The 22,500-nt window shown below is 36.7% G+C and overlaps 1 protein-coding gene across 2 annotated transcripts in view; it reads left to right on the top strand.

The window, feature by feature from the left end:
- The window catches only part of LOC137657068 (prolyl 4-hydroxylase subunit alpha-2-like), a 166,923-nt gene that overhangs the window by 123,767 nt on the left and 20,656 nt on the right, over window positions 1-22,500 (top strand). For both annotated transcript variants that reach the window (XM_068391430.1, XM_068391431.1), the window contains exons 11-12: window positions 303-415; window positions 21,047-21,115. In XM_068391430.1, coding sequence (XP_068247531.1) covers window positions 303-415; window positions 21,047-21,115 — 182 coding nt within the window. The remainder of the gene's footprint in view (window positions 1-302; window positions 416-21,046; window positions 21,116-22,500) is intronic.

Genomic DNA, 22,500 nt, shown 5'->3' with positions numbered 1-22,500 from the left:
TCTTTCAATAATCTTTAGGTTAATTAAACATAAATTATTACGTTTTATTTCTATACAAATTCAAGTAAAAATGCTTATAGGATTAATTGCAGTCGAATATCATTTAAAGTGTCATTGCTCTCTAAGGATACTCATATATTCAGCCCTTTATAGCAATGTTCTTTATGACAGGCCTTTTATTACTGTGTTATCACCTCGAAGGTCATCGGTATCATTGATTTTATTGTGTAGAACATCCCAAAATTGTAGCGAGAGCTTCCTTAGTTCATCATTGCGCTAATATTGACCTTTGCTGCTTGTAGGACTGAGTGCAGATGAAACTACAAATGCTGCAGAAATACTTCAGGTGAATCTTTATGCAGCTGGTGGTTATTACTTGCCCCATGTCGATGCATTTGGACTGCTTTCAGATCAGGTGAGTCACAGAACATGAAACCCTGATGATTGCTTTATCTATATATTTGGTATAATTGTTTTACTTTCTTTTCTTATGAAAAGTCCTGTGAATTACTAATCTAACTAGAGTGCAGACATTCAGCTTGTGATTTTGAGAGAGGGTCGGTATTTTAAACTTCTTAGATTAGTTGCTGTCCCAAACAAAATGCCTATACATTTCACACTTCCCTTTGAGCATGGAAAGTATTTCTTCATGAAATCGTAGCCAATAAGGTTAAGGACAGGTTTGATTTCTTGTAGAATTGCGATGTTTGCCTTTGTATCACAGTGACATGTATGACCTGTATTTACCAACACTATGAATCCTATTAAATATATGATTATTACAGTATTGCATGAAATGAGCTGTCAGTGTCCTAAGACACCATATTTGCAGGTGCACGTAGATAACATTCTCTCATAGGCTAGGCGAGGCTCCCTCCCTAGCTCTTACAGCAATTCAGTTACTCGTCAGTTAGACCAAATCTGTTTTTCCTATGGAAGCCACTGGAAATAGTTCCAACAAGTATTTGACCATGAAAGACGGAAGGACATGGCAGACCTCAAAGTAAGAAATAATCTATGTACAAAGGGATAGCCAACAGGAGAAAACCTCAAATAGTTCTGCTTTTTTCAATGTTTTTTCCTTGACGTAGCCCAGTAAGTGCAATGATTTCCTATCTGTCTGACTACAAGAATGTCATTTAGAGACTATTCTTTAGTTTTGTTTATTTATCATAAATCTTATATTATGATATGAAGTACTATATATACATTTTTTCATAACACTTAAATTGATAATAATCTTATTCTAAAAATGTGGTCATGATATCTAATAGTTAGTAGGATGGGGAACAGGATAATTTATGAAAAAAATATGTGTTGAAACATATAATCGCAATAAAAAAAATCTAGAACGAATCTTTGATGATTGATTTGAATTCTACAGCTGTGAATGTGTTTGTTACCATTGTGCGAAAGAGCCATTAGGTTATAACTGAGAGGCGAGGTGACTGTAACTAAACTTTATTAAATATACATCAATCTTAAATACCAAGGCTTACGAGCAGGAATGCTACAAAAATTCAAACAAAATTAAACAAGAGCTATCAGGTTATTAGAGACTGGTTCAATAACAGTCCAGGGAACAGCGAGTAATAAGATAAAAAGCAAAACCGTTACAGTGTACTAGCGTTGCAGAAGCTTGGTTCTTGAAGGGGACCCCACTTCAGGTGTTTTGTCTTCCCCTTGAGGGAGGCGTAGAGGGAGGCAAGAGTAGCATCGATGGCTGGAAGGAAACGGTGATAATGGTTGATCATGCCCAAGAATTCTTGTAGTGCCTTGACAGTCGAGGGCTTGGGAAAATTCTGAATGGCTGCTACCTTCTCAGGGAGGGGGTGGACTCCTTCAGGAGTGATGCAGTGCCCTAAGAACGATACTTCGTTGGCGCCAAAGGTACACTTGTCATGCCAGATTACAAGGTCATTCTTTTGTAAGCAGTCGAGCATAATGCGTAGGGAAGTTCCTCTTTGAAGGAAGAGAACACAAGTATGTCATCAACGTAACAAAGGGGGTGGTAATGGCGGTTTTGGGGATGTCTCCTAGGTTCATGGGCTCCTGATAAAACCCCTTCAAGAGGTAGAGCATAAAGAAAACCTTCATTTTGTGCAAGAAGGAGGTCACGTCGGTGATGTTTAGGAGTGGGTAGTTATCAGCTTCTTCCTGCATGTTCAAATGCCTGTAATCCCCCCACGGACCCAGGAAGCCATCTTACTTCAGGATGATGTTTAAAGGTGACGTCCATGGGCTTGAGTTCTTATGGCAAAGGCCAAATTCTTCCATTTTGGTGAACGTTTATTTAGTGGATGCCAAACGATCCACTACCAGATACCTGAATCTGGCGAACACTGGGTGCCACGTCATCTTGGTATGATAAATATCATGTTTGTTGGGAACCATGGTTCTTTGACGAAGTTCTGGACGTGAGAAGGTGGGCGTAGGCATCCATGAGTATGCTGATGTTAAGAGTGTGGTCAGAGATGTCGAGAAGTATGAAACTTCATTGAGTAACCATCGGTGAGCAACATCAACCAGGAGGATTGGCAACGTGACGTCAACAACAAGAAACTTATAACTATATTTGGCACTGCCAAAATATAGTGTGAGCGTTTCATGACCATTGGGTGGGTATAGAAGAGCGTTGGCAGCTACCAGGCGGACGTCAGCAAACTTAGACAGACTACGTCGTGTCCTGGAGACTGGCCTTGGCAAAAGACAAAGTCAAGAACCCGTGTCTCCCAAAAATCACACGACCGTACCTGAATCATGTAAAAAGAATAGATTAGTGACAGGGAGGGCCACCACCGCAAGCGATGGCCTACTTACACGTATTTTGGCCACTGACAACCTTCGCACATTTCTTCGTAGCAGGCCCGAATCTGGAGTGGTAGCAGCGTAACTAGAGCCAATGGGCGGCACTAAGTGGATTTTGATGTAGTTTGTTGGGGCGTAAGCAAATGGCTGTATATGTGGGTGGTGGGCGGCTTTGTTGCTGCCCTGGCACGTCATGGGGTAGGCGTCAATGTTCTGCCGCACTCACGTTAGCTTTGGTTGATGTTGAATAGTTGTGCTCTTCGTCAGGAGTAGAGGTGTTGATGGAGGTCTTGAAGGTGGTTAAATGGCTGTCCATAAGAGCGTTGACTTTAGTCATCAGGACCTTCATGGGAAAAATATCAATATTGGGTAGGCGTCATCCCCTAAGGCCACGAAGTAGATTCATTTCACGAGGAGAGCCGTCTGCGGCAGATTGCAGGCAAGCAATACTTGTTATTCCCCTGAGGGCAAGCAAAGCTTTTTGGTCACCTAACGGTTGTTGAGAGAGCTGAAAAAGCTTAGCTCTACAGGTGTCTAGCGATCGTGAGTACTACTCTAGGAGGTATGTTTTCAGGGCGTTTTACTCTATTGGGATGTCCCCTTGCTCGAAAAGCCAATCGGAGATTTCTGGGAACGTGTCTTCGGGGATAGCTGCAAGGACATGGTCTGCTTTACTACTTGTGCAAGCCATGCCCTAAATGTTAAACTGGATTTCAGCAAGCAAGAAACAGGCGAATGCTTCTCCGCTAGCGATAGGTGGCAGTTTCATTGAGGCAGCATGTGTGGAAGAGTCAATTTCGGTGGGCGGCATCATCGAACAGTCAGGTACAGCAGTGAGGGGGTTGGCAGGATGGAGCGAGTCCTCCAGTGGTCGAGGTGAATGCAACTAAACCTTATCAAACAGGCATAAATACCATGAATTGCGAGAAAGAACTCACAAAAATTAAAACAAAATTAAACATGAGCAATCAGGTTATTACAGATTGGTTTATTAACAGTGGATGGAAGGTAAGTGATAAGATAAAAAGCAAAACTGCTATAGTGTATGAACGTCTATGAAACATGTGCGGTACACCTTATTTGGTAGTAAGAAAAGTTTTTAGTATTTCGTTTTAAACATAAACTAAAAATAGTAGAGTTTGGTGAAAATTGTTAAAGAAACTAGAGATTCTAAGTTTCTGTTATTACCTTTCTTTATATGCATGCATTGTATTCACGTGTCCCATTATGTGTAGTTTTCCATTAACCATAAAATAAGTATGATTGTGAAAATTGCTAAGTTTTGTGCTGATGTGGTGTCTTCTTACAAGGTTTGTATTGCATGTCATCAACAGTCTTATTGTTGATGTTTCATGATCCTACAGGCCATGTAAATAAAGACTTTTAGATATTAATTAGAATCATCTGATTTCCTTTGGAATTATGACTTGAACCGAAAATCAATACAGAAAAGGGAAAACTATCTCGCCTGCGTAATATCTGTGTAATATTAAAACTTTCCTGACACATTGTAACAGATTGAGAATATAGGTCCAAAGTGATTGTAGCAAATTGCCTATGCATAACGCCTAAAATGAACATTTTACAAAGAGGAAAAAATAGCTTCTTAAATGAAAATTATTTAAACCTACAGATGGACTCTAGATTTTATATGTAACTAAGTACGTATTTCTAGAGCAGTTCAAGCATTAAAATACTAAAAGCATTTATAAAGTAAAGAAAGCTAGCTTGATATCGACTTCTTCTGGCTTGGTAATCCTACGAGTAAGCAGATGCGATATATGACTTCATAATAAAAATCATCAACTATAATTATTAAATAAGAGTTGATTTATGAATATATACTTCAAAACCAATCTACATTTTAATTCTGATTGGTTGCTTTGTCGTCATTTCGAACCGATGCTCTCCCTGAGAAATCTTCACCGGATTACTAATTAAATTGCTATGAGATTCCTCCAGTAATTTCACTACTTCTATTTTCTGTACATCTACTGCTTTCTCAGGGTATTTATTACTAATGTTGATTTTTTGATACATTCCTTTCTTTAGATGTTGAATGTCTAACTAAGCCTAACCCTTCATTACCTGGTATTCCTTTGCTTCCTCCTGAATGATGGTTAAAATGGACATCTTTGTTAGTATTCAGTTATAACCTATTCACTCTTTTCCCTCTCATGTGCCGTTAGAATATTTCCATGAAAATATTTACCTTGCTTTTCATATGTTTAACCTTTGCCTTAAGCTTGTTTGACTCTGTTGGTAATAGGACTAGGAATTTAGGGGTCTTCTTTAACTAGTGATCACTGGCCTTCTTTTCATATTGATGCTTTTGATGTCCCGCACAAAGTCCTTGGCTAGTTTACAAGCCTCCTAAAGACAATTTCTATGCTCTTGCTGTCCTTTCATATATCATTGAATGGAGAAAATCCAGTGCTTGACTGTGGTACCTCCATATGTACAAAGGAGCATCCCTGGTAAGTAGCTGGTCCCAGTCCTCTGGTCTTCCAAAGCCCATATATCATGACCATGGGCAAAAGTTCACTATTGATTCTCTCACAAAATCCATTACCCATATGGTTGTAATGTATTGGGGAACAGGTACTTGATGTTCATCTGCATCATTTCAGAAGTGAACTGGGTGCTTTGGTTACTGTGAATTTCCTTGAAGAATTCTAACAACATGAAAATTTTAGCATTGTTTTGTTACATAATCAGTCTTTATCTATGACACTGCCACTGCCTCTGAATACCTCCTAGCTAAATCCATCAGTCATAATATAATTGTTGTCCCTTTTCAATACTGGTGATGAAGGTCCTTTCAAGTTCACTGCTACCCTGTTGAATAGATTCTTCATCAACAGCATCTTTCACAGTGGTACTTTCCTGTTAATGCATTTGGTACAGTCTCTTGACAAATGTCCAAGGTTCTGTAAAAAATTGTGACATCTGCAACCACTTCTGACTAATGAAAATTGCTGGTTAATCATACAGTCTTTTCCCCTTTTTGATGATTACCAACAAAGGTCTTATGGGTTAACTTCATTACTTTATTTCAGAAGACATTAGGCACCTTGATTTGTTAAACTTACCCAGTCACCTTGTTCTAATAGAAAATATATAATAAAGAATTAATTAATCTGGATTGCAAAGCTCATTTCTTCTTAGTTCAGAACTCTGTATCATACTTGAGTCTCTCTCAATACTAGACAAAACTTGGATATATCTGCGGGACTTACTTTAGCTGCTTCGCTCCTACATGTGGGATGCTTGGAGCTACTGCCAGTGGCTTGATATTGTTTCTCTCACTATACTTAAGAATTGGTCATGGCTGTTCCGGTCTCGACATCAGGATCTTATTTCAGGTCTATCTATGTACCATTCTCAAACTCTCTTCTCGAACTCTCCTTTGGTTGTCTGTTCACTCAACCTTCTCAACCCTATCTGCCTCAACTTCAGCCAAATCATTTTAATTTAGGGACACAGTCAACTGTTTTGTAAAGTAATAAGGTTTATTTACATTAATTTTAGCTGCAGTATATCTACAGATACTCCTGCCAAGAAGTGCTCAGGCTCATTTCTTATTGGTTACTTGGTCGTCAGTTATCAAACACTTTTTTATAACTGTGTTTGTACAACCAATAATTTGTAGTACTGTTACTTTCTCCTTGCCTACATAAGTTTTAATTCTGCTCTCAAGATTTTCATGCTTCCAATACAACAGTTTGTTCATCCTCGTCTGCCAGCTTCAGCTTTCTATCGCCAATTTACTCTTCCAATAGCTGTATTTTACATCCTCAAGCATTATCGAAGCGTTCAACTTCCATCGTACTGGTGTGGCGGGATGTTGCAAACCAACCCCACACCCTTGATCACTCTAACAGACAATTGTCTCCACAACACAAACTTTCCCCTGACGTTATCTAAAACCAGACTCTTAGACAACAGGACAAAATAAACAAAAACATGACCTTAAAACTATATTTCCTTACAAACTAAAACGCTCATCATAAACCAAAAAAACACACATCACTAATCATACACGTAACACAAAATAGACATTAATCATACCACTATTCAAATAAACCCTCAAAATAAATAAAGCTTAAAACTAAACACTAACAAAACAAACTTAAATTTACCACAACCCAAACAACAAAACACAGAAACATATATATATATATATATATATATATATATATATATATATATATATATATATATATATATATATATATATATATATTATGGACACCAACACAGTCGTCCACACACTGCCACTGTCTTTTTACAGCAAACTACCAATATCACGGTTTCGTGCTTAACAGTCCACTGGGTGGCAATTTGCCACAGCTACTTCCCTGATTGGGGTGGGTTTTATTATCATCATCGTCATCGTCATCATCCTCATCAACAACAGCAATCGGAATTTAATACGGTCCAGGTCATCAACAATTATCGAAATCTCAGCAGCCTTATCAAGTTCCTTATACAAGCCAAGTCATCATCAATCGAGTAAACATTCACATTCAAGTGAACTCTCTCCAAAGGAGTTAGCCTCACCAAGGAGGAATCACGGCTCAGAAAATAAAAAAACACTTCCACGCTGGTAAATAATAATGATAATCCAGTATTCACACAACTGATGTTTCCAGCAGTCAAATCAAAATAAGCATTCACCCAAGACGTTCACCACTGTCGTAACCTAACTAAAAATATAAACAAAAAATCTCATTTGTACCAACAGTCTTTCTCACCCCAAACAATCATTCGCTAACTACTTTCGCTCGCTAACACACTCTCTCTCTCTCTCTCTCTCTCTCTCTCTCTCTCTCTCTCTCTCTCTCTCTCTCTCTCTCTCTCTCTCTCTCTCTCAGGATTTGGCAAAAAACAAAAATAAAAATAAACCAAAAATAAATCCCCCACACTGGAAGCTTTTGCTTGGCTTTGTGGCAGCCTTTGTTTTGAAATTGTGAATAGTCCTTTCCTAAGGGTCTTGTTGTGACGTACAAAACATCTATAGTTTCTGATTGCACCACCGGTAATACACTCTAGACTTCTTCCTTGACTTTTAATGACTCATGCTTGTCTCATGAGCTTTTAATAAGGTAGCACTCAGAAAGTTTCACCATCAAACTAATATCCTTTGGTACTTGTTGTCTGAGGAGTAGTGCTACCTTGGTAAAACGATTATTGATGAACTGTTCCCTAATTAATAAGTCTGTTATTCATTCCTTTCAATATATCTGTTGAAATATCATTGTAGCCTTACCACCAACTGACATACATTCTCAAATAGATCTGTTTTGGTTTTACTTAATACCTTCCTAAACCATTTCTTGATCATTTCGCATCTCTTCAACAACGCTCTCGTCAGGCTTTCTTTTTTCAAACTTCATCTAAAGACATACTAAAATATTAAAGAGCCATAACTGTCCGTGAAGGACTGAGAAAAAAAAATTCCCTATTATCCCCGGTGTAACTTTGGGCTTTGAAACCCTATTAAATCTTCTGATGACATTGTCCATATTGTCATGCTTCGAAATGAATCTAGGTAACTTAGGCTTTGCTGTAGCTACAACGCTATAAGTGCTGCATACACGTCCTTATAGAGTTTCACAACAATACCTTTTCCAGAAACTTAACACTTCTTGCTCTATTTCCGATTGAATCTTCATTTCAAGAGCTGTTTCTCTTCATATGGTCTTGGTCATTAATTCTTTTTATCTTTCAGTTTCCTGCCCTTGCCCAAATCAATAAACTTTGCTACCCCTGTTGCTTCTCCAAGAGGTACACTTCAATCTTAAACCATTTCAATTTTCAAATCTCAATAAAGAATCAGACAGAAACGCTTTCACTCCCAGCCTTGATCCATTCACATATATAATGGGAATGAAAGGTCCAAAGTGAAAAAAGGTAATTGAGCTTATAGGCATATATTGTGATTGAAATTCCTTTTATTCATAAAAAGGTAAATATTTATTCCTTTCATGGCAATCTATTAACCCTTTTACCCCCAGGCTATTTGGAAGTTTCCAACCCTTAACCCCCAGAGGTTATTTTTTTTTTCAAGCACATTTTGCAGTATATTTTTTTTAATTGCTCTAACAGCCTTAATTTTCGTCATAGAGAGGTCAGGTTGGTCTCATTCTCTTGGAAAATGCCCGAAGTTTCTCAAAAAGTTATCGAAAATATTCAAAAAAAAAAATTTAGATAGCAGTTTTTTGCAAGGACGTACCGGTACGTCCATGGGGGTAAAGGGATGAGTTTTGTGAAACGTACCAGTACGTCCTTTGGGGGTAAATTAATAGGGAAAATGATTATCAAATAATGATATACCTCTGAAGACTTTTTTGGGGCCAAAATATACTGAAGAGATTTCCTGGAAATATGTTCTCTTAATGACTGCTATTGTGAGACTCGTTCCCAACTTTCTATATACAAGGGCTGTCACAAAGCTGATATTTACACGAATATTAAAGCCTAGCAAACTACAATATAATTTAGTAGGACTAGAACATTGCATGACGCAAATGCTCCTCGTAGGGTAAGGGACTGTAGTTGATGTTCGAATTATTAATGTTCTGAATATTCCACAGAAAATAGATCTGGCATCAATTATTATCGAATGAAAATGTAATCAGCAGTCAATTGCTGTTCTTCAGATATTTTGTTTTAATTGTACATTACTTCTCTTGTAGTTTAGCTATTTCCTTATTTCCTTTCCTCACTGGGCTATTTTTTCCTGTTGAGGCCCTTAAGCTTATAACATCCTGTTTCCTACTAAGGGTGTAGCTTAGCTAATAATATTAATATTAATAATAATAATAATAATAATAATAATAATAATAATAATAATAATAATAATAAGTGATATGGGACATATCATCACCTAAAAAAGAGAGTCTTAAAGTCTATGAAATAAAAACAAAACATAGAAAAGGGTTCCTAGATAAACTGTAAAAACCTACATCAATCATATCTAGACTATCACTTTACTGATTTTGTATTTCATTTTCAGTAGTTGAGTTGTTATTTGATTTCAGAGTTCTAGGTTTTGCTCATTTTTCATTTAGTCATCACAATTACATATAGATTATATTTTTTCACCTGTATTACATGTAACAGGTTTATGACTCGAGTGAGTTTCAGTTTGTTTTGGTCACTGACATATACAGTTACAAATATTTATCATCATCTTCCGTTGTTTGTGGCGTGAGCATTCCCGTGCGTTAGCATAGTATTTCTTGGCCATTTATAGCAATAAAGTTATCCCACTGGCTCATGTGCACACCCCATTTTTCCAACAACAGTCCATATATATTCATGAGCTTATGGTCCATTTACTATTTTTAATTGTTTGTAGAGAATATCTTCCAAAATCAATTCATACTTGGATGATATGATTTTGTTATGGGGTTCCCAAGAAACTACATGACGAGGCAGGCTTTGCCAATAGAAAGCAAAGGGTGCCAATAATGGAAGCAATTTGATTTCTCCGATTCTGTATTTAAAGAATTAGTCATGCTCCCTTTATTAAAGGCTTAACGGTTTAAAGGTTTAAAGGCAACTACTGAATGGCAGGGGCAAGGGATAGTGACATTGCCCTATCGAGTAAGACAATCCCCTGGAGAAGGACCATATATACATATGATCAGCACTCAAGCCACCTCTCTACCCAAGCTAAGACCAAGGAGGGCCAGGAAATGGCTGCTGATGACTCAGCTGATAAACCTATAGGCTCCCTCAAACCCCCCATCTTTAGCTCACAAGGATGGCGAGGTTACAGTGACCAAAGAAACTAACGAGTTTAAGCGGGACTCAAACCCCAGTGTGGCGTTCACCAGTCAGGGACGTAACCACATCGGCTACCACAACCCCGGTGATATTCTTTTACAATTAGATTATCCAGTTTCTTCAATTGCCGAGATGATTAGTGTGAACAGTGTTTATCTATTGATTTGTTTTTACACCCGTTCAGTCTAAGCATAGATCATGATGGAGATCACAGTCTTGAACATAGGAGTTATAGATTGAACCGCCAGTGGCCTTAGTCTGTGTAAACTTATAAAGATATGAAATTGATATTTCGTCTTTGCAGAAAAAGCAGAGTAAATGGCCAATTAGAGAAGCCACACAACATGTATCTGGTCAGAGATATGACCAACTTGACCATGGCCCTGTCAATATGAATCTGGTTAACACAGACCTTGCAAATAAGGAGTCACATTCAAATGACCTAGATTATTGGTTTGGCCATGAATAAATTATTTAGTAAATTCTATATCTCAAAAAGTGCCTATATTCAACTCAAATTTTATGTTATAGCTAGCCACCATAGCTAAAAATTGGCTTAATCTTCCTGTAGAGAATAGTATGGACTTGTACCAACCGTGTGTCACACGATCGTACATAAATTATTTCGTATATAAATTATTTTGTATATATTATGCTTGTATCTGCGCTCTTCCCTCGCACTAAAAAGAACCTGAATAATCATGTCTCCGGTTTTCCTCTGTAACATTGTCTGTCTTGTGAACATGAAAATGCCTGTTGCCTTGAGGTTTTGTATATAAAGGAGAGTGTTCTATAATAAAGTTACTCAGTTGATTGCTTCCTGCCTTTGAGTCGCAACCTTTCTCTCGGCCCGTCACAGACTATTGCTCTTGGACTTGATGTGGATTAAATTATGGAAGGTTGCAGGGAGTAACTCATTCCAGGCAAAAGCAAATTAACAATGAATAAAACAGAGAGGCAGGCGCACCACTAGGCAAAATCAAAAGAATGTGTTAATGTCTCATGAACTTTACAATGTATGTAAGTATCAACAGCAGTAACATACAGTACTCCACACTTCTTAAGTGTAAACATTAGTGAATGTGAAGCGTTGATTTATTATAAATAAGTGTTAGGGACTGGGTGGAAACACTTTTAGTGATGAAAATCTTTAAATATGGAAAAGATGCCTTTTATACATATAATCTTGTCGAGTTGATGATATTAATGATGTAAATTAATAAAAATCAAAAGGGTACAGTGACATTTTTAAAGTTTACTTTATTATTTTGGATTGCGTAACATTTACTGTCATTTCATGTGCAGTTTATATGTCATATTCAATCTTTAATTCAGATGGTTAGATTGCAAGAGGAATAGTTATTTTAGCATAATCTAAAATATTAACTTGAAGCAAGTGATGCTGTGAGATCAATATGTTGAATAATGTCCTTCACTTGTTTCAGTATGCAGAGATGCTTTGATTTATTATGGAACAAAATGGTGTTTGGAGTTTCATGCACCATGGTGAGTAGCACCTTTTATGATAAGGCCGTTGTATTCTTGTAGTGTGACCCAAGAACACTGTTCGCCAATGACACCTCAACATTGCTTGTTGGCTTAAAGTGTCTGTTATACCATCTCAACTGATGGGTTTAGCTAGGGGTGTGGTCCCACTACTCTAAGGGTAAGTCTCCAGAGACGATGGCTTCAGGTGCTTCCATGAGAAAGAAGAATGTATTATTAAAGAGCATTGAACCAAGAGTAAGGATACTTTCTTTTGCGTGTATTTGACAGACCCCTACAGTGGACTCAATGTTACGTTACTAAAGTTACCCCCATGTCATCTGAAATTTGGTACATTGGTCAATTTTGTAAGTTCAGACTACTGGACAACCTTCATCTCACTTTAATAATTTTGCTGGACAAGAACTTCGCTCCCCATTTTCCTCAGCTATCATTTCCATTGGGGAATGGACAGGAGCTGATGTGGTTCTCGTCTTCAGCAGCTACAAGTACCCTACAACTGAGCTGTACTTTAAAAGGAAGTAAACAGCTCACTCTTAATAAAAGGAGGGGCCTAGGAAAGGTGGACCAAAGATTCCCTACTATGCACTCCTTGCCGCGGACATTCAGACACCTCACATCATAGAAGCCTAGAGCTAAAGAAATCTCCAAAGTCACACATATAAAAAGGCTATAATACCCACTAGGAGAACTGCAAAGGTTACCAAAGAGCTTCATACATACAATTTTAGAAAGTGCCACATTAAGTGAGACTCACTTCCCAGGTCAGGACTTTCTGGCCAATGGGGAATATGTCTTAATTTTGGAGAAGCTTACCTCAAGATTCTCTCAGGATTTACGTTGTGGTTTTTTGTGTTAAGACTAAAATACATGCAAACTTATCTGAATTTTCCACAGGTATCAGTGAGCGTCTCTCCTCCTGCCATATTCCACGAGCAAAAGGAGTTTTCTTGCCTGGTTCGTGAGAGTCCAGTTTGAATCATTAGACTGGTTGATTTACCTTTTTTTAATTATAGTAAAACTTGACACTCATTAGTACCTATAGCCTAACATTTTATGCTGCTGAAGTAGCTAAAGTCAACTTCCACTCTATCTTTGATCCAATTTTACAAAATATCAATACAACTGTCAAGGTTATTTATATTGCTGGAAGATTTTAATGCTCTTGTTGGAAAAAAACAGGGCCCTGTGGGGAGGAGCTAGAGAATATCATGGCACAGGAAATAATGAAGGCTAAGGTTCTCAGACTCCTCTCCTATGTGCCAAGCCTAATCTTGTCATTACAAAAATAATATTCTAGTTAAACGACAAGTTGCAAAGCACATGGATGCAGCTGAGATCTAAGCTCCGAATCCCGTTTTAATAAGGAAGAGCCATATTATTATTACTATTATTATTATTATTATTATTATTATTATTATTATTATTTGCTAAGCTACAACCCTAGTTGGAAAAGCAGTATGCTACAAGACCAGGGGCTCCAATAGGGAAAATAGCCCAGTGAGGAAAGGAAACAAGGAAAAATAAAATTTTTAAGAGTAACAACATTAAAATAAATATCTCCTATATAAGCTATAAAAACGTGAACAAAACAAGAAGAGAAACAAGACAGAACAGTGTGCCCAAGTGTACCCTCAAGCAAGAGAACTCTAACCCAAGGAAGTGGAAGATCATGGTATAGAGGCTATGGCACTACCCAAGACTAGAGAACAATGGTTTGATTTTGGAGTATCCTTCTCCTAGAAGAGCTGCTTACCATAGCTAGAGTCTCTACCCTTAAGACGAGGAAAGTGGCCACTGAACAATTACAGTGTAGTAACCCTTTGGATGAAGAAGAATTGTTTGGTAATTTCAGTATTGTCAGGTGTATGAGGACAGAGGAGAATCAGTAAAGAATAGGCCAGACTATTCGGTGTATGTGTAGGCAAAGGGAAAGTGAACCGTAACCAGAGAGAAGGACCCAATGTAATCCTGTCTGGCCAGTCAAAGGACCCCATAACTCTCTAGCAGTAGTATCTCAACGGGTGGCTGGTGCCCAGGCCAACCTACTACCTATATAGCAGTAATGCAAACATAACTCAATTCAATCACATCGCGGTGTGTTGGATAGAGCCCGCTCTGGTAAGATTCATCTTCAAATTTAAAATTCGACCTTAAATCCGAAGTTAGGTTACATTTGAGACCTTGAACTATGCTGTCCAGAAAAAAAAGAAAAAAAAAAAAAAAAAAAAAAAAAAAAAAACAGACACCAAGGTATTCTTTTTGGGGTTCAAATTGTTGAGGACTTCTCTTCCTTAGCATCATTCCTGAACAGGCTCACATTGCACATTTCCCCCTAAAAAGGTAGTAGTGACATAGAAGACATGGGGTTACTGCATCTCAAAATTTTCATCTTATCTTTCCAGCATGTAGCAAAGTGTTCAAGTTTAGGATTGGCCTAATGACCCATAAAAATGCTTATAGAGGCAGGAGAAACTTCACAAAATCTTAGAAATAGTCATACTACATTCACCATCTACTGAGGAACATCGGACGTAGTTATTTGCTATGATGGACTGCTTTAGTAAGCATGTCATAAAATAATGATAGTTATCTTTAGTGATGAAAAGGTAACCAACTCGTATTGGCTATTATCTTATCCGAATGTAAATATTTACATTTCATTATTGTTATAATATTCATCCGGCGCTACCTAGTGGTCAACACGAGGAGGTTTGCAATGCAGTTTTTGTTTAATTTTCCCAATGAATATGGAAACCAACCTATCTAGCCAAACTGTATGTCTTTGTTCCTGCGCCATTATTATAGGAACCAATATATCCAAATATAGTGGCCATGTGAAATATGCAGGAACTACAAAAGCATAAGATGAGTAGCAAATGTGATGATATTGACTGTTTTGGTAAAGTGAAAAGCTGTATACATACCTTTAAGTAGGCAATAACAGGGTTATTGAGAAAATTGCTTGCTTGGTTAACTGGAAAAAGAAAGATGACATCTGTAGTGAATAATACAATCATAAGAAATTTCAGCCTCACTGGTGACTCTGAGATGGCTTGGAAGCTATTCGAAAAAAGGTTTGAGCTCTACATGCTTGCTCTTGGGACTACAAAGAAATCAGGAGGGGGAGAAATTGCAATATTGTTGACAATTGGGGAGATACATACTAAACACTATAGCTTATTTGAAATCCATCGTCATTGTGCGTGAAGCAGACTCAGCACAAATGTTATCAAGTGTGCTGGCCAAATATGGTGGTAATTTTCACCAAGAATCAACATACAACCACTACAACTTTTTTAAATACTTGCAGAAACCAGGAGAGTCCTTTTATACCTACATTACAAGATTGTGCATATTGATCAAGGACTAGCACTATGATAAACAGCATGACAAAAATTTGCGGAACCAGATCATGTTCGTGCATCCTAGGGACATTTTGAGAAAGACGTTTTTTTCAAGAATTATAGTCAAAACTCGTGACACTATATGAATATGCACATTCCATCAGGTGTCTCAGAAACAGATGCTAGTATCAGTAACACCCACAGAAATTTGATGTGTAGGGGGGGGGGGAGATTTTCCATACAATCCAGAGTATCTCTACCCAAATGAATGAAGATCTACCTATACCAAGATTTAATTACTGCTTTATTCCCGACATTATTACAAATAAAGCAATATTAGTTTTGTGATCAAAGAGATACACAAATTATAAGTGAACGATGCAAAGATCAAAATGATTTATGAATTAGATTATAATTTTGAAATTTTATAACTCCTGTAGTGCCTTGGATTAATATTAAATTATCTTGAAAGACAAAATATTTAACAACAGTATAAAGTTTGTCGCCAAGATAATAGATTGAGAATAGAAGAAATAATTTCAGTATTATTTTCTGATTAAGCACGAAGAATATATTATGATTTTACAGGACCATTTAGTCCATCTTGTTCCATTGTTTGTTTTTTCAAATCAAAAGAAAAAAGTGTGGACAGTCAATAACATTAACTCCAAGGAATAAGATACGTTTTTTAACTTTTCTCTGTTTCATCCAGTTGCCAAACTGAAATCATTGCTAACTAACTTTGATTCTTTTGCTTGGTTTTGTCATTGTCCTTTTTAGAATGTTGCTTTTAGAAAATTCTACAAGCAGGCCTCCTTTGTCATTTCTTGGGCCTACTCCTACTGCTGATTCTCTTTTCTTCTTTTGACCCACTTTTTCATTGAAATCTTCCAAAACAAATAGAAATAAAAATCTATTTCTTCCTCTACATGGGATGCTGTTGTAGCATACATTTGAATGATCTTCAATCTATATTTCTGATTTAGTTTGATAATTAATCCTACAGTTCTATACACACACACACACACACACACACACATATATATATATATATATATATATATATATATATATATATATATATGTGTGTATATATATATATATATGTATATATATATATATATATATATATATATATATATATATATATATTTATATATATATATATATATATATATATATATATATATATATATAAATGTATATATATAAATATATACATATATGTATACATACATATATATATATATATATATATATATATATATATATGTATATATGTACATATATATATATATATACTGTATATTTTAATATACATACATACTTGAAAGTATTATATCTTTTCACATTGCCTCACAGTGTGGTGGACACGTATCCGAGTGCCCCACTCCTGTGGGTATTACTGGGCCCCAGTATACTGGGAGTAAGACACAATACGCATACGGCCTAATACAACTTTTTTTCAAATATTTTCACATAGCAGGAGAGTCCTTCAATACCTGCATCACAAGATTGTGAATACTGATCAAGGGCTGAGATTGCGGTGGACGACAAAAACTTAAGGAACCAGATCGTGTAGGTGCACCCTAAAGACATTTTGAGAGAGAGAAGTTTTTCCAAGAACTATTGTCAACACTCAGTGGCCTTATAGGAACATGCACCATGCAACAGGTATCTTAGAAGCAGATACAAGTAAATTGGGAAGAAGGTATCAAGTCAGTAAACAGAGTCGAGTCTAGGAGGAGTACGGGAGAAGAATCCCACAACTCTTCCAAAATATAAATTTTGCAGTCAAAAACATATATGGTCAGAAGGAAAATGCCCAGAATATAGCAAAACGCATCCAAAATATGTTGACTCTAACCACTTTGAGTTTAAGTGCTGGGTAATGACATTCACACATTTTGAAAAGATTCTATTGAATCAGAGGTCCAATATTTGATTAAGGTGTCTGTGGAGAAAGTGTCAAAAGCTGTAATGTCCAATTTAGAAATTCATTTCAAAGTGTTTAGGTTTTATGTTGATACTGGAGAAAGTGTAATGTTGTAAGCATACCATTAGATCTGTGTAAGTCTACTCTGAAAAGGCAGAACTGAACCAACATTACTTCTATAGGTAAATGCAAACCAGTAGTAAAAGTGTTAAATTTGTTGTAGTTAGAGAACTGCTCACTCCACTTTTAGGAAAGAAGGCTTCAGAACAAATGGATCTCATTACAGTCGTTTATGAGAACATCAGTGCAGAGACAAATCCAACAGATCATAATAGTGATTTTTTTTTCGAAAAATTAGTGGGAAATTTACCAGGTACAGTAACCCTGACACGTGATAAGGCTCTATACTCAATTGCAGTCATCCTGTTCTGTACCTATAACGTTAAAAACGAGGATGGCAGTGAAACATCATAATCTCGTTTTGACTGGCAAAATAGGCACTGACACTGAGTAAAAAATAAGTATTCAAGTCACCTAACAATGTTCCAGGTTCCATTTGATGGATAATGGTGGAATAGACTACCATTCGGATTTGCTATGAGCAACGAGATATTTCAAAAACAGCTTTAGGACGCATCAGAAACCTTAAAGAGATGGGCTGTCTTGCAGATGACCTCCTAGTGTATGGGACTGGACCATGACCAGAATTTTACTGGCTTGCCAGAGAGGTGATCTGAGTAAGGCATGAACCTGAATGAGGCCAAGGTAGAGCTTCATAAACCAGAAATCAAACTCATAAGACATATTGGCTCAAAGATGGTTTGAAGCCAGATCTCAAGAAAATGGAAGTGATAGTGAAGATAAGATAGCTTACCGATGTGGTTGGAGGCACAGTGAACTACTTGGGAAAATTTTTGAACAACCCATCTGAAGCAATGGTTCCCATCTGCTGATTAACAAATAAGGATATTAAGTGGAAGAGGGAGACAGACCAGCAGAAAGAATTTGACAGAGTGAAGCAAATGGTGTAAGGAGCAACCACTCTTTCTTTGATTAAAAAAGCAGTTGGTCATCCATTGTGGTGGCAGTAAAACTGGAATAGGAGCAGTACTTATGCAGGAAGGATACCTACGCAGGGCACTTTCTCAGACAGAAGTGAAATACACACAAATTGAGATAGAGATGTTAGTCCCTATGTACTCCCTGTAAAAGTTTCAACAATATATATTTGGCAGGCAGATAGTGGCCATAACTAATCCTAAGCCTCTGAAGTTGATTATTGAAAAATGCCTGGACCAAACACTGAAAAGACTGCAGGGTAGGCTCTTCAGAGCATAGCAATAAAACATAGTTCTGGGATACCACCCCAGAGAGGACACACACATCACAGATATGCTATCTACAGCATATATGTACACCACAGATGGAGAGATCTATTTCACATCAATTGACATGGTCCCATACCTGCCAATCTGGCTAAAATGTCTCGACAAGATAAGCAAGGAGACAATGAAAGACAAAATAATGAGCATACTGAGGGAGATGATGAAAGACAAAATAATGGGTATACTAATGGAAACAATGAAAGACAAAATAATGGGCCTACTAATGGAAACAATCCAATCAGTATGGCCGGGGAATGCAATGAATTGCCGGTGTCAACTCTTCCAACACTTTCACTCACAAGATGAGTTCAGTATCCAAGTCAGATTGTTCTTCAAGGGAGAAAGTATAGTCAATCAACATGCTCTCTGATCATAGATGAAGAAACCAGTAAAATTCTCCTAAAGAGTGTATTTACTGATCAGATATGAATGGTGAGACCAAAGCTAATCAACCTGTCTTGTGTGCATGAAGTACAGTAATGCACAGTAGAAGGAAATCTTAATGTCACATAATAGAAAGTCGGTGTAGATCTGCTATAACTATCAGGCCATGATTATTTCATCACATATCATATCAGCTATTTCTGCAAAATCAATTTCTAGCAGAGCACAGCATTAACTTCTGTGATCAAGAAACTGGAGGTGCCTTTCATGCTGGGGGTTTTTGACATATGAAAATAGACTTCAGTTATTTAAAGATGAGGTTAGGGAATAATGGTTGTGGTAGCTTATTGGAAACATCCCTGACTAGCATTCTGCTGGACTGGGGTTCGAGACCCACTCAAGCTCAATAGTTTCTTGTAAAGTCTGCATTTTCATCATCCTTGTAGGCAAAGGATGTGGGGTTTGGGGGAGCCCATAGGTCTACCTTCTGAGTCAACAGCATTCATTGCCTGGCCCTCCCTGGTCCTAGCATGGATGACGAGGGGTTTGATCGTTGCTCATATGTATATATGGTGAGTCTCTAGGGCATTGTCCTGAAAGAGCATCTGCCATTCATGAGTGACCTTTAAACCATTAAATGGGACGTTAAACACTGTATGAGCAGTCCTACTTATGAACAGTCAAAAAGACAAAACAGAACAACACATATTTGGCTATTTTCAATCTTACAGTGAATCTTTTAATGACACAGACTGTGGATGCAGTTTGGCCAAATGCAGGAAAAAGCTGAAAACACTATAATCAAGTAGTAGCCTACTTCTACACTGACAAACGATCTAACCTGGAGGTGATAGCAATTAGATAAAGTCGTAGTGCCATTCGTATTTTTTATTTTATGGATGTGCATAGAAGTTGGGAATTACCTCTTAATTGCCAGTTGCATTGTTGATTTTGCAGAAACTAATTGCAAGAACTATGAGAAAACCTATGGCATAATCACTATAAACGATCACTCATAGTGCAACATAATTTGGGTACTTACTTAAGGGGGCCGTCCGGTATGCCAATATATGGGGGTATATTAAGAGTATGTTTTTTTATTTATTTATTTTTTTTTTTCATTACAAGCATGGAATATGGTGCTATGGAGTACTGTGAAGCACTAACTTGATTACAAGGAAAAGGATGTTAGACTATGCGTCTGGCACCTCCAAGTGGACAACACTGGGACTATTGCAGAGCCGTTTGTTTGTTTATTCCTTGCCAATACATATGGCTACCAGCTATTTGGCCAAACTGTGCGTCCTTGTTCCTGTGACGTCACTAAGTAGATAACAATCTCCAAATAGTTATGCTTTAATGTTAATCTCCAGTTACTTATTCAGAATTGCAACATCCTGGAATTAGGGTCACAAAGAAAACGAGCAATATGTAAAACTGGTTTATATAATATACTAAGAAATGATAAGTTTTAAACATTTTCCATTATGACCGTTCGGTTGTTTAATTAATGTTCACTAAATTCCTCCTGTATTAATCGTTACAAATATGCATATCCTACCTGCAAAAGCAAAATTGAAAATTTTATTTAGTTATCTGGTGCTGGTAAGTCTCCTTATTTTAATATTATGAGATTGTTGAAAATATGATAAGACCTGAACATTTACATAAGCCAAAATATATAAGAAAAAATAAACTATTCGCCAGAAACCATAGAAATGAAATAAACGAATGGTAAAACGTCGTATTGCAGTTTTGAGTACAAATTACACATTAACTATAGCTGAAGAGATTTTTACCTTAAGGCAATTTATAAATTATTTCTCTCTGTGAATCTTAAATTAATATAATTTATATTTCTTCCACGATTGTGATGGTCTTAGGAGGGAGAGAACGCAGATGCAGCAGTCATCTCATCGGGAGGAGACCGCATTGCTACCTTCATGTTCTATGTAAGTTCCTAGATCACCTCTTACTTTCTAATATAAGTCGCTGAAGATTCTAGATGGCATTTAGTACTCAGAAATATGCAATTTATTTCTTTATGAAATATCATTCTAATTTCAAAGAGAAACTAACAAGTTAAGGATGCTAATCTGTCTTGATATGTAGGGTTATTAGGCCTAACGTAAAAATGCTACCAGATAGGTTTCCTAGTATAAGAGTTATATGTGTAGTAGAGTAGGTTCCGCATTTGAGCTATCATCCCGAAACTACTAGGCTTGATCAACTTGTTTTCATGGTTTCAACTTCGTTTAAGATGGGATCGATGTTATTTGGTATCCATAAACCTAGTGACAGATTTATGTTTTGTCTTGTTAATAAAAAAAAGATCTTCGAGTATCTGACATTTGAAACATCACTTGCCCTATTTCCTCACAGAATTTACAATGTAGCCCAATTTATATTTTGGTTAATGCCAATTATACCATATACTGTACGTTTAAAAACCGGCAAATACTGATTATTGGTTTAAATTTTCTCTTGAAAAAGTTTCTTTTTTTTTTTTCTAAAAGAAACCTGCATAAGATTCATTTCATCCCTTGCAAGATATAGTTATACGCAGATATCTTATTTTGGTTTTACTTATCTACCAACAACGTTAATGACAAAAAAAAATTCCACTGAATTAGCATTGCTAAGAACAAAAGGAAGAAATAGAATATGTTTCTCTCTAAAATCAGATTAGTGAATGAAATTGTCGGGGTATTTGAGGAAGGACAGTTGCGCATGAATTATTTCAAATTCAATATACTTATACTATGGGAAACAAATCCTCAGGGTATGCAAAAATAAGGATCTTGCCAGTACAACCCTTATTGAGATAATTTTTCATATTTTTTTATTTTCTTGATAAATTTAAACTTTTTAAAACTCTCTACCACATTCTTATGAATCCTTTTTGCACTCTCAAGAACTTTTTAAACTAAATCTTATTTTAGTTTAAATACATCCCTATGAATTATTATTATCATTATTTGATATTATTATTATTATTATTATTATTATTATTATTATTATTACTTGCTAAGCTACAACCCTAGTTGGAAAAGCAGGATGCTATAATCACAGGGGTCCCAACAGGGAAAATAACCCAGTGAGGAAAGGAAACAAGGAGAAAAAGTTAAGAACAGTAACAACATTAAAATAAATAATTCCTATATAAACTACAAAAACTTTAACAAAAAAGGAAGAGAAATTAGATAGAATCGTGTGCCGGAGTGTACTTTCAAGCAAGAGAACTCTAACCCAAGACAGTGGAAGACCATGGTACAGAGGCTATGGCACTACCCAAGGCTAGAGAATAATGGTTTGATTTTGGAGTGTCCTTCTCCTA

Source organism: Palaemon carinicauda, chromosome 18, assembly GCF_036898095.1.
Source record: "Palaemon carinicauda isolate YSFRI2023 chromosome 18, ASM3689809v2, whole genome shotgun sequence".
NCBI lineage: Eukaryota > Metazoa > Arthropoda > Malacostraca > Decapoda > Palaemonidae > Palaemon > Palaemon carinicauda.
Note: the sequence above shows the minus strand (reverse complement) of the source record. Positions and strands in the feature narration are given on the sequence as shown.